General features: G+C 38.7%; 1 protein-coding gene across 1 annotated transcript in view; it reads left to right on the forward strand.

Moving 5' to 3' along the window:
* Nucleotides 1–13,208, forward strand: part of cntn5 (contactin 5) — a gene marked incomplete at both ends in the record, with an annotated part of 116,436 nt that overhangs the window by 72,192 nt on the left and 31,036 nt on the right. Inside the window, 3 exons of the mRNA XM_080024729.1 lie at nt 4,511–4,655; nt 11,824–11,951; nt 12,575–12,750. Coding sequence (XP_079880855.1) covers nt 4,511–4,655; nt 11,824–11,951; nt 12,575–12,750 — 449 coding nt within the window. The remainder of the gene's footprint in view (nt 1–4,510; nt 4,656–11,823; nt 11,952–12,574; nt 12,751–13,208) is intronic.

Consider the following 13,208-nt stretch of genomic DNA (forward strand, 5'->3'; position numbering starts at 1 on the left):
CATTAAAAGCTCACAAACTTCGAGACAGAGAGAGAAAAAATAGAGAAATTGCGCTTATTTATTACCCTGGTCTCAGTGGCATTAAATAGCAGAACTATAACTGCCTGTGACAATTAGTGTTGGTCTTTGTGAATTTATTTTTTGCATAGAAAAGGGGGATTATTGCGCCAAAATGTTTCCCTAATATACAGACATGGCACAGGCTCACCCAGGACGCTGTCTGATTTGGCAGGCTTGTTTGTGTGCATTTCACCCTTACGATTTACATGCTACATTCTTCTCTCATTTCCACAAGTTTAGCATTCGTTAAAGCAGCAAAACAAAGTGTATTTCTTGAGGCAACCTTACAAAACCTTTGGACCAAGCATATATTTCTTGATACGAATAAAATTGCAGGGCGAGTCGTGGCATCTAAATAAGGCACCAGATGATAGGTAAGGGAGATTGAAATGCAGGTGGGGGTAATGGATGTAGTAGGATTGCGAGATGTGCTGATTGCCAATCAATGGTCCCCTGATTTAACCTAGACCGTGGACGGCATGAATAAAAAAAAGACCCTCGCGATTCTATCAATGAAATGTCTGAAAGCATGAAGGTGAGGGGAGCCTGGACTACTCTACATTATGCTGAGGAGAATGTAAATGCAATGATTTGTGGGTCTAGATTCAAACTAATGGGAGCCAATCACTGATAGAGAGACGTCGATGGGTTATCTGATAGAGTTTAATGGCATCGTTAGAATCGTATCTACCTTCCTTCGTTTGTCATCAAAGCAAAGAATAATCACAATTACAAATTACTTGGAATACCTTCAAATCGAGCATGACCCTCATTGGGTATTTCTTAGTGTTTGCTGGTGTCATTTGATAATAATTTGTAATTTTCAACAATTGTCATCTCACAAAGTGTAAATCATGTATTCATTATTTTTGAATTAGTATTTTGCATCTGTTTTTCAACATAGCAAAACTTAAGTGTTGATTTAATGTACTTGGACATATAAGTAAGGGATCATGTATAGCGAACAGTTCACTCTTGGCCAAACTTACTTACGTCGTCTTGACTGGAGTCTTTTCAGACATTAACAATAACTCTGAAGTTCCCTGCTCTCCTAATACATTCAAAGTCATGTTGAGTAGTATGTACCATAATATTATAGACGTCTGTCTGTGGATTGATATGGCAGGAAGTGATCCATCAGATCATTGTCTTTGTGGAGCATAGTCCATAGCAACAATAACAGCGGGCATTCATCGTAAAATAATTGTCTGTAGAATTGATTGACCAATTCAATTTCAACAAAGCATTTACAGTATAGTTGCCATGGCATAAATTCCAATCATTTTCTCCTCACATACTTTCAAATAAGTATTTTTATCCTTTTCTCTACATAGTAAAACGCTTTTCTTTGTACTTGGAAATACAAGGACATTTCAAGCCTAAGAAAACTGTGCTCTTCAGACGTTAGGCTCCAGGCCAAAAGACATAACAGCCCCACTGAATGGCTGTCCACTGTTCTGTGTTGATGCACTATTTTCTCCTTGTCATCTTCTATAGCTGGACGCATCTGGTGACACCCCACTCCCCCCAGGGACAGTTTGATTTACCGTGTGTGTGGCGTGCCCTTTTTTCAAGGGGAATCCGTGGCATTTTGAAAATCTGAGAGCGTAATGGACAAAGTTTTATTTTTTGATGTGGAAGAAGTAGATCTATAAAATAAAATGTTTATCCCCAAAGCAATCACTTTGAAATATGTCTCATAAAAGTTAGTGTGCAAGAAGGAGAGGAGTAGAAGTTCAAGATGTTAATAACTTTCATCTGAGCTGACGAGGAGGAGGCTTTTTTGCATTTGCTTAAAAGGTGTAGTCAGTGATTCTGGAGAACGCTTGTTGTCTAAATCACTTTGTCAAAATCAGTGAATATCTCCTCACGATCCACTACCTGATACTGTATGTGCATTAAAAAAAATCCAGTGTTAATACACAGCCTAGGCTCTGTAAACGGGCATGTTCCCAGTTATGAACCCACTTTGTTTACATACCCTTTGTTTAAATACCAGTTTACAGAGCCTAGGCTGTGTATTAACTGATTTTGACGTTCTCCAGAATCACTGACTTCACATTTAAAATTATGTGCCATGTGCCTAAAGCAATGACATTGAAATATGTCTCATAAAAGTTATTTAAAAGATTCAGTGTTGTGTGCAAGAGTGGAAGTTTAAGACCTTAATCTGAGCTGACTCGGAAGTGTTGTTTTTGCCCTTTTCCCCTTAGAGTCACGTAGTCACAAAGATGGTAGTTGGAAGCTGGTGCTATGACAAATGTTTTCATAACTACACCCTCCAGCCATCTCTTACATAGTGACCTGTGTGCTCCACCGAGATGTCCACAAGCAAACCTCTATCAGGGCGGATTACATGGTTAATAACAGCCTGCAGATGAGACGCCACTTGAGGGACTCGGGGGTTACGCGCCTGTCATCTTGCCCCAGTTTGAGCACTTCTGGGAGGATCAAAATCGTAGCAATAAGGGGCTATACCGCTGCTGCTACCACCAGCTCCGGGCCATGCTCTCTTTTTGATTAAAACAAACACACGCGTGCACACACGCACACACACACACACACACACACACACACACACACACACACACACACACACACACACACACACACACACACACACACACACGTGCACACACACCGGCAACTGCTCTGTTTATGCTGTTGTTATCTTTGTCTAGGGGGACCTATGCCACTCACACTCAAATACACCAGTGTGACACAGAGTAGGGGGGTCAAGCCCAGAGCTACAAATGCGATTGAATTGTCATTGTGGGTAATGTCAACCTATAATGCGTCAGTCAGGATTTGAATAATCACAGTTGACAAAGCCTAGCAGACTGTAGATGGCCTTGATGTGTAATACAAGTTGTATAGCATGTTGCCACGTCAACTTGAAAGCCCAAAGCCTTATTTAATTAAGACCATTACTGCTTCATTTGAGATCTTGAGCAAGCCATTATTAAAAAAATTATAATGATTACATTATGTATTTTGCCTGGTTAAAGTGGGTTAAAAACTATTTTCATGAGTACAAAATCACACAACCATGTCATCATTACCAGTTAGCATGATTACTGTAATTTAGTAATTAGGCTGTATAAAACAATACATATTTATATTTTGTAGTGGAATCTGAATTAGCACAAATTAAACTGAATAAAAAAAAACATGTTTAAGCCAATTTGTATCGTACGATTTGTAGCACTTCATGTGGAAAATCAAGTTATTGCTCTGAAACAGATTAGCATTTTAACCAAGCAGCAGCATTGTGAGTCAGGATGTGTCAGTCGAGAGCGGAGACCCTCTAGCATTCCTGACATAATTACTTTGAAATGCCACAGTTGAAGAGGTGTAACGAGTGTCACGTTTACAAGTCTATTACAGGACATTTAAAACACCACTCAAGTGATTATAACTGTTTTAAGAAAGTTTACACTGGGGGGTAGACGGATAGGAAGGGTCAAAGTAGCAAACATTAAGGGATGAAAATTGATGTGATAAACTTAACTGTGAACTGCTCAAGTAGTTAAAGTGGATGTGAAATGAAAAACGGTCAAGACGGACTTCCAATTGAACATAAACGCACCATTACATTACAATTAATTTAGCTGACGCTTTTATCCAAAGCGACTTCCATTAAGTGCATTCAACCATGAAGGTACAGTATACAGTATACAACATACAGTATATACATTTGTCAAGGTGTGTTTGGAATTCAGCAGATAAAGAGAAACATAAGATTCCCATCGATGTCAGGGAGTAGCATACACAATTAGCTTGTGATTTTTTTTTTTTTTCTATATTTTTGACACTTCTACTATTTAAAAACAAGTGCACCAGAGTTAGCTTGTAACTAATTTGCATCTGTAGTCTGGTTGTGGCCACTGCATTGGCAACAGATATTGTACTTGCATTTTTATAGGAAAGGCAGCCTGGTTATTGATTTATTTGTTCGTGTGATTGAAAAATGTGAATGTATAACTTACCGAGGGATCATCTTCAATAAAAACTATTTGACTGAATTGGAAGTCATTTGAGGCAATGTTTGATCTAGAAATAGTTCAATCAATGATTTTAGCTACATTGCTAACAAATCAATTAGTTTGATTAGATAATGCATTTAACATGTTTGTTTTGACCAACACAGTCCATGGTTTTTGACTCTGGAAAAAATTAAGAGACCACTCGAAAAGTTCAATGTCTCTTGTTTTACTGTTTATAGGCATGTGTTTGAGTAGAATGAACATTTTGGTTTTATAATATAAACTACAGACAACATTTTTACCAAATTCCAATACATTTTTTGTCATTAAGAGCATTTTCAATAAGTAATATAGAGATGAAGATTTAAGAAAAATCCAGACTGGTCTCTTAATTTTTTTTCGGAGCTGTATTTTTTCCTTTTTTTTAATACCAATTCTAAATGTTGTGTGTTTGTCTTAAACAGCGTCGGCACCAGTCTTTGTCCATAACCTCGTCCGGGTGGTTGCCACGCTGGGAAAGGATGTTTTACTAGAATGCAAACCCAGAGCGTCTCCCAAACCACGGATAACATGGAGGAGAGGAGACCGACGGATACAGCCCAATAAAAGGTACAGCAGCATGTTACTCTTTCTTAATAGAAATGTATTTTTAAAGCCTCTGGAAACCTGGTCTAAAATAGTAAAAATGAATTTAAAAAAATCAATATATGCTATCAAAGCTGGGTGTCTCAATAAGCTTTTACAAAAGTCTGATTGAAAATGATTTTTTAATCCAAACAGCTTTTTTATTGTCTTGACCATGTGACAAGAATTGCGTGGGAGTGGCCATATCAAACGGTCTCCAAGGCAACCGGCGTTGTTTTTATAGAACGGGCTGTGGTTGGTTCAAAATACTTATTGTGTCATACGAACCAGCCTCGCCTGTTCCAAAGGGAATTTATGAAAAGTTTCTCAAACTTAATTTAAAATATCTGTGATTTGGATTAATACATATACCTAAAGGCTGTTACATACTCCGCGAGAAGAAAGAACAAAGTTCTCGGTGACTGAGCTGCGAGAAGTTCTTTCTGGTCTGACATTACATACTTCACGAGAACTCAACTGCCGAACTCCTCACCGCGGCGCATTGTTACCATGGTAATTTGACTCAGTAGCGCCAGCTGATTTCACTTCGCTTTCCTCATCGACTTCAGACTGACCAATCACAGAATAGTTCTCGGACAAGCTGCGAGAAGAAAGTTCGGCCCGGGTGATGTGTCGAGAACAAGCTGCGAGAACAGCTAAACAAGAGCTGAGAGAAGAAAATGACGTCATTTTCTTCTCGCAGCTCTGTCACCGAGAACTTTGTTCTTTCTTCTCGCGGAGTTTGTAACAGCCTTTACTCTTTTCAGATGCTTTACTATCACGCAACTAACTCCCCACATTGCATAGTTAGAAGGATGTTGTGGATTTGGGTTTACAGGGGCTTTAAATTCTTGGTTGTATAAGTTATAATACATTTTTATATAAAATCATACAAATACATTTAGTCCTTGAACTATGGACGGAAATTGCAATGCAGGCCGGCACTTTAATAAACCAAGGTTATCATCAGAGCCGGCCCGAGGCATAAGCGAACTAAGCGGGCGCTTAGGGCCCCCGACCACAAGGGGGGCCCCCTCAAAAAAAAAAAAAAAAAAAAATTGTTTGATATTAACATCATATTATGCAAATGTGAGTTATCATACAAGAAAAGGAATAAAATGTTTTGGTCTAGATAATTAATAGCCTAAAATTTGAATCAGTTCATCTGGGAGGTAATCCAAAATTATCTGATCATGTCACGTTCACATCCATGCACAGTGAGTTTAGTTTTAACAATTGGAAATGGGGCTGCCCTCAGTTGCCCATGTACTGTGTATAGTCTGACTATTTCAGCCTCGTCTGTGGAAAAAAGATACAGTAGCTGGACAACAGAGTTCTGCATTTAAATGCATTCATTATATTACAGAGAAATATTTCCTGTAAAAGAAAAAGAGCTCCAAGCCCATCCCAGAGGACCCTGCATAATATTTTATTTTATATTAATATTTTTATGGAAAATCCATGTGTCCTTCTTCAATAGCTTCTAATTCATCTGACCCAGTGTCTCCAAATGATTTGTTCACACAAAATTTCTCAGATTTAGCTTCTTAATTTTCCTCTCAAAGTGCACCAGATTCATGCATTTCACTTTAAAAAGGTTAAACAAATCTCCCGGGGGGGCATACCCCCGGACCCCCCTAGGAGGGTCTGAATCTCGGCTGTCTAATATTTTTTCGCACATGCTGCACAGTGGAGGCACTAGCGGAAAACACTGGGTGTGTGGATGATATTTAACAAAGATCTATAGTTTCAGCAGCGCTAACATTGGAGGGGGGCCCCCTAATTATATTTCGCTTAGGGCCCCCTGAAGGCTTGGGCCGGCTCTGGTTATCATAATAAAACCTTAACCCAATCTGAATAGGACTTTCTCTTGCTTTTAAGCACTGAGTTCATGGTAACCCGTTGTAAATATTTAAATAGATTATAATGCAAATTATAGAAATAAATTATCCATATGGAAGCGTTTGGGCTTGGGGCTAAATCAGGGAACTTTACATCTGACATACTTCATCAAATTGTGGCCATAAAGCTTTCCTAGTCATATATGTGAAACATTGTCTCATAATGGATTCATATAACTAGTGATTTTAAATAGATAGATAGCCCGGAAGAAATAATTTCTACTGTTTGGCAAATGTTCCATAATTGCACAGTACATCGTAACAATATCCAGGTACAATTTAAAGTGTAGAAAAGTAAGAAAAGTTATAAGAACTCATTGTCGCTGTAGCAACATTCAGCCTTCAGCTCTTTACTGTAACTACAAAATAGCTAAATGTCGGAGGGCGTTTTTCCGTGTCGAAAACGAAACCCTTCAAGTATTTTTAGACTCATATTTTCTGCAGTTTGTATTTGAATAGATGGTGTACATGTTATGGTAGATTCACTGTAGCTACTGCTCTATGTAAAAAGAAAATATGAATGTATTTCCCCTTGCACAATTTAGAGAATAGAATATTATGAGAGAGAAGTTAATTGCTTTGTAAAATATGTATGAAGTCATGAAAAGTTTATCTCCCCGAGCGCATCTATATTGTTTTTTCATCGTAGCTTCTTCTTCTTTGGCATAAATCTTATCATTCTGAGTCAGGGCCCCCTTCCAGGGAATTGTGTACTTGTCTTGTTGCGACACATCACAATTTCATTACTGTAACTGAAATTAAGTGTCACGGCTAAAAACAAAACCACCGTAGGACTTTGGCAAAGAGTTCCCTAGACTCATATACTCTCAACCAAGCCTGCCTTCTGCTCGGGGGATACTGACAAGTTAAGACCACACAATTGCATTTTGGAATTCACATGCGGCGTTTGATGCATCGTATTTTATGAGATACATCTCTGTCCGTAACACCTAGAGGGGGATGTGCTGGGGGAAAGGGGGTCCATCCATCAAACTGAGCGACACAGCTGAAATGATAAGTCACTGCTACTGAGCCGAGCCAAGTTATGAGTGAGAGAAGAGGAGATGTACAGGCTAGATTTGGAAGTCTTTCCGATAGACTCTGAGCAAGGGCAACCAGTTGTTATTAAGATATTCAGTATGTTGGCACTTTTAAAGCTATAGAGCGTAACTTTTGTAGTCCCCCATGAGGAATTTTGAGTAATTACACTGTCGGAGCATCTACATGAGGTAAGCCTTTAGTGATGGCACATGGACTTAAAACCTTCTGCTGTACGTCCAGGTGTTTTTCATAGCAGTACAATCAACAACTGAAACATTTCTTGGGATCCTCTTGGGATTTTTCTGAGCTCCTGCGCCAGTGTCGGGGGGGCGACACCCCGTTTGTAAATGCTGCCATACTGAGAAATACAGAGAGAGATTTGTGGAGCTGATAGGCTAATCAGCTTTGTGTCAACTCGTTTGGCGAAGGTTTGAGTGCATGTAACAGAGACATTCATTTATATGACAAAGTTACGCACAATAGCTTTAAAAGGCTGAACAAATCTCAAAGCCTCCAACAGGTGGATGGAAGCAGAGTGTACCTGAATTATTTTACCATGGTTGTTTCTGATGTTGGTAAAAATCTGTAAAATATTTCCAGTAAGAGAAAAATGTACCTCAGAGATATTTTTGATGTCTATTTTCTATTAAAAAAGCGCTAGGCTGATGGATGGGGATGTGTGTGTGTGTGTGTGTGTGTGTGTGTGTGTGTGTGTGTGTGTGTGTGTGTGTGTGTGTGTGTGCGTGTGTGTGTGTGTGTTGCCCTAAAATGGTGATTAATGACTCTGACTGGTTTCGATCTGATAAACCCTGTGAGGAATTTGTCAAACCTTTGCGAGTCTATTTTTCAGAGTTGTTATCGTACATCATACCTGTTAAAACACAATGATCTTTTTATTGTCCAGCTGCAGAGAGACTTTTTTCTTACGAGAGAGGAAAATAGTTTGTGAACATATTGTTAGATAGGTACAGTTCTTATATAGTAGTAACAACATGCAGAACATGTCATTTGCATACGTGCAAATATTATTTTTATATTCATAAAAAGTATACATTTTTCCTCTTAGATTTCTCTAAGCTGTCTGTTGCAACTTACCCAGTTATCCAGCTCATTTATTCACCGGACAACAACATGCATTGAAGGGGTCAACGCTCAAATGGAGTTCAACCTTGCCAACCAGATTTTTCTATGTTAAAAAAAAAAGAAGCCCAAACAAACAAGAAGAGGAGCCGTGTGTTTCTGAAGGTCTCGGCCAGGGTGACCTTTGAAAGGATTTTCTGCCGTTACCTTTAGTAAAGAGTTTATGGATGGAAAGACGTTCTATGCTCAGCTTGAAAAGGTTGAAGAATCGAAACGGCTTCACGTCTATCTGCCATTGACAGCTGTGCCGGCTTAATGAAGGCTTGTAATTAACATGGATTTCCACTAATGTTCGGCGCTTTTGTCTCTTAAATAGAAAGTATTAAGCCCATTAGTTTGAAAAGCACATTCAAGGCAGACTCAATTGAAACGTACCAACCGCTTTGTTTTAAAAGTCAGTGCATAATTTAAGCATTTCTTATAAAAAAATAAAAAAATGTATGTAAAAAAATAAAAATAAAATAAAAATTCACTGATTCCATATGTGAATTATGAGTTTTTCATTGCAGTTTACTTGATTTCACTTCAGGAAAAAAATATGTAAAACTATGCATTTTCAAATGCTTTAGCTTTACTGTGATCTTCAATGTTCCTTTCACTATAAGCATGAATTGATTTGCATATTCTGTACAGCCCATCGTGTCCTTTTATGCCTCAGTGTCCTTGTCTGATGTGGATTCCCTGTGTGTGTTTGTGTGTGTGTGCGTGTGCGTGTGCGTGTGTGTTTGTGTGTGTGTGTGTGTGTGTGCGCGTGTGCGTGTGTGTGTGTGTGTGTGTGTGTGTGTGTGTGTGTGTGTGTGTGTGTGTGTCAACGTCCCCTCCCTAATGTGAAAAATGTCTCCTGGCCGCAGATTGCCTCTTAAATTGTGTGGCAAGATTTTGTCACGCCTTCCTGAGTTTCTCTTTTGCCAATTTGAGTCACCTTGCTCATGATGAAAGAGCTCAGTGATGTAAATATAAATGCCAAACAACATGAATTAAATCTAAAAGACCGGAGTACAGGCTATACCAAACCCTCCATCATTTTTATTCTTTGATTTGGTATGAAATGGATTTTTTGTAATGAGCAATAACCTAGTAAATTTCCATCCACACCTCTTATTAAATAAAACGCAATACACATATTCTTTTTTTGACTAAAAGCACTGAACACTTAGGTGAGATCAGTAACTCAATACTATACTGTTAAATCATTCCTGATCTGAAGCCATCTGCTTCCTGTTTCATTTGATGTTAAAGGTGCTACAAGGAACGTTTAAATATTTATCAAACAGGCTTGTTTCTACTCTGATGGTTATAAATTACATTTAACAGTAAACAAGACCATCAGTGCAAAGAATGCTGTTTTTATATAGTTTTTCTTTATGCCTTTGTCATGGGTCCCTCACCCTGGAACTATAGCTGGCGTCATATAAACACTACCGCTCTTGTCCAAAGGGTTTGCTAGAATGAACAAAAGTTCCTCGGAGCACCATTAAATAGCCTAGTGTACTATATAATCGCAAGAACTTAATCTTCAATCTGTTAGTTACATGCATGGATGTAGGTTGGAGGGGGTTAGCAAATAAAGTGGGGGTCCTTGGGGTTGCCCTTAAGTAAAATGTTGAGCTTCAAACTCTTCATTTCCTGCAATCCGGTGAATTTGTGCTTGCTAATTAGTATTGTCACAAAGTTAGTCTGTTAGCCTGAAACTGCAATCAATGGCTGGAGGTCTGCAAAGGGAAGGAGTTTTCTTTGAGGGGGACAAATGTATCTTTTCATATGCAAAAATCTGTGACTATGTTTACATTTGAGAAAACATTACCATATTCCAATCCTTATTTTTCAGCTGTATAGGTGACGGTGTGCTGTTGATTTTTCTCTCAATACCTCTTGCTCTTCCCTGGAGGACGGTCTCGCTGATATACACATCGTGATTTGACAGATTTTGCTTTAGATTCATTAAATGCAGCAATGTTCAGTGTTTGTCAGGGGAATCCATGAGCGGTGCGAGATGAATGCATTTTAATTTTTTAATTTTTTCAGAAACATTGATGCATACGAACTGAAGAGAGCATCATAACATCCATTTGACTTATGTTGTGCAGTGCTGTCCACACATTTCTGTTCAGAAATCATACCGCAATCACCTAGACAATTGTGCCTCTTTCAATCTTTTCAAAGGCACACTCAGGCGTAGTGTGTCATTGTAATCAAAGTCAGAGGAATACTGTGCCTTTGTTTAACATCAATACTTTAGTGTTAGTGTTTTTTTTTTGTTTTTTTTTTACAGAAAATGTGTCCTCATTATCTTAGTCTGTATCTTCACCAGCATCTGTGTTTTAATCCTTTTAAAGATAGGCTTGGCTACTTAGTGCTATCTGCTAAATCTCATTCATTAGCGCATTTAAATTGTTGATTGATCTTTTTCTGAATAGCGTTTGTTTTCATGTTCCTTTTTTTGAAGGTTACACACACACACACTGCTCTTGACTTCACATTCGCGAGTACAAAGAGCTTTTTCACAACACTAACAACATCCTGCCCTGTCAACTCAGTGATAATAGTTTGTTATCTATAAAAAAGAAATTGTATTTTTTATTTTGTACTTGAATCTCCAGTGTGTGATTATTTGAAGAATATCTGAGCAGTTCTTGTTTTTAACATTTCTATTTTCATCCTTAGTGAATTCTTGTTCTATGCTTGTTACTCAACACACAACAACAAACATACCGTATAGCCTTGTGGAGTCGGCAATTGAATAATTGTTGTCAAAATCACTTTTTTTCAAAATCAATTGAACATCTACTACATCTACTATCTACTGCATGTCTGTACTGTGTGTGTGTGCTGTAAAAAATCCAGCGTTAATTTGACACCTAGGCTCTGTACACATAGGGCGGGAGGGGGCCATAGCTACCGTAGTACGTACAGGTAATACATTGTGAGGAGACATTAACTGATTTTGACAAAAAGTGATTTGGTCAATAAAAATACTCCAGCATCACTGACTGCACCTTTAACTTGCAACTGTTTGTATGTGATTTTTTGTCTCATACCAGATATTGATTTTTTGTGTCCCTCTCTCTCAGGATTATGTTGCTACGGAACAACACTCTGAGGATTGTTAACTCCAGCCGAGCGGACGAGGGAAACTATGTGTGCCGCGCCGAGAATCAGTTGGGCTCTGCCGAGATGACGGCCATGCTGTGGGTAAAAGGTAAGTGATGCCCTAGGGGGCTTTATTTTCTGCCAAATTAGCACCAGACTGCCACTAGTAAACAGTCCCCAATGTCATTTTTATCCCCTCTCCTATCCCTTTGCTCCAGCACCAGAAAATGTATTAAGCTTGTTCAACCGTGAACCCAGGTGGCTCTCACATTGTAGACTCTTAATACAAGGGCTTTTACGTTTAAAGGTGCAGTCAGTGATTCTGTTCGTCAAAATCGCTTTGTATCAAAATGATTGAATATCTCCTCAGGAATCGCTGCCTGTGACAGTATTGTGTGTGCGCAGAAAAAAAAATCCAGTGTTAACAAACAGCCTAGGCTCTGAAAACTGGTTAGTGAAAAAAAGTGTATATAAACAGAGGGTCCCACTGTAGCAGGATGCAGGTTTACAGAGCCTAGGCTTTATATTACCACTGAAGTTTTTTTTCCAGCGCTTATACAGTATGAACCTCTTCACTGATTTTTACAAAAAGTGATTGATATATTTTTAAATTATTTTTATTACATAGATGGGATTGACTGTAAAAATGTAATGTGAAATGCAGCTGCTTGTCGCTACGCTAGTTAGCTCTTGTTAGCCTGAGGTGACAGTGTAGCAGCTTTGTGCTTGCAGAGGCCATGCGTGTGGATCTGGCCCCGCCGCGAGTGGAGGTGACCGTGGGGGAGAGTGTGGTGCTCAGCTGTAGGGCGACTCATGACACCTCCCTGGATGTGGCCTTCCAGTGGTTCTTCAACCAGAGACCCATAGACTTCCAACGGAACGGGGGCCATTTTGAATACATCCAAACAGTAAGAGCAAGAGTAAGAGAAACAGTATCATATTGGTTATTATATCCATTTACCTTTTTTATTTTCGTGGTTAATTTTTGTGTTAATAGCACAGGTAAATATTTTTTTCCCCAATTCCAGGCTTCACGCTGACAAATGGCTCACACAGACACACAACTCAACACACACACACACACACACACAGATACATAGCAACCAGCACATGACAAAAAACTTAACAGTTACCTATAGAATGTATGCACCAAAATGAATAGATAACCATAAATATAGAACATTTGATAAATAACATCTACCTGTCCTGTTTTGCATTATAATTCTCTTCTTCTATAACCTATTCTTATTCAATAGTTTATGCACATGTTAACATGGACAACTCACATGAAAACACTACAGTGATATATATATGCACAATGGAGGGTGCCCTTGAACATAATCCCCTTGAACCCCAATTATTGGTA

This window comes from Ammodytes marinus (genome assembly GCF_949987685.1).
Source record: "Ammodytes marinus genome assembly, chromosome: 3".
In the NCBI taxonomy this organism is placed as follows: Eukaryota; Metazoa; Chordata; class Actinopteri; order Uranoscopiformes; family Ammodytidae; genus Ammodytes; species Ammodytes marinus.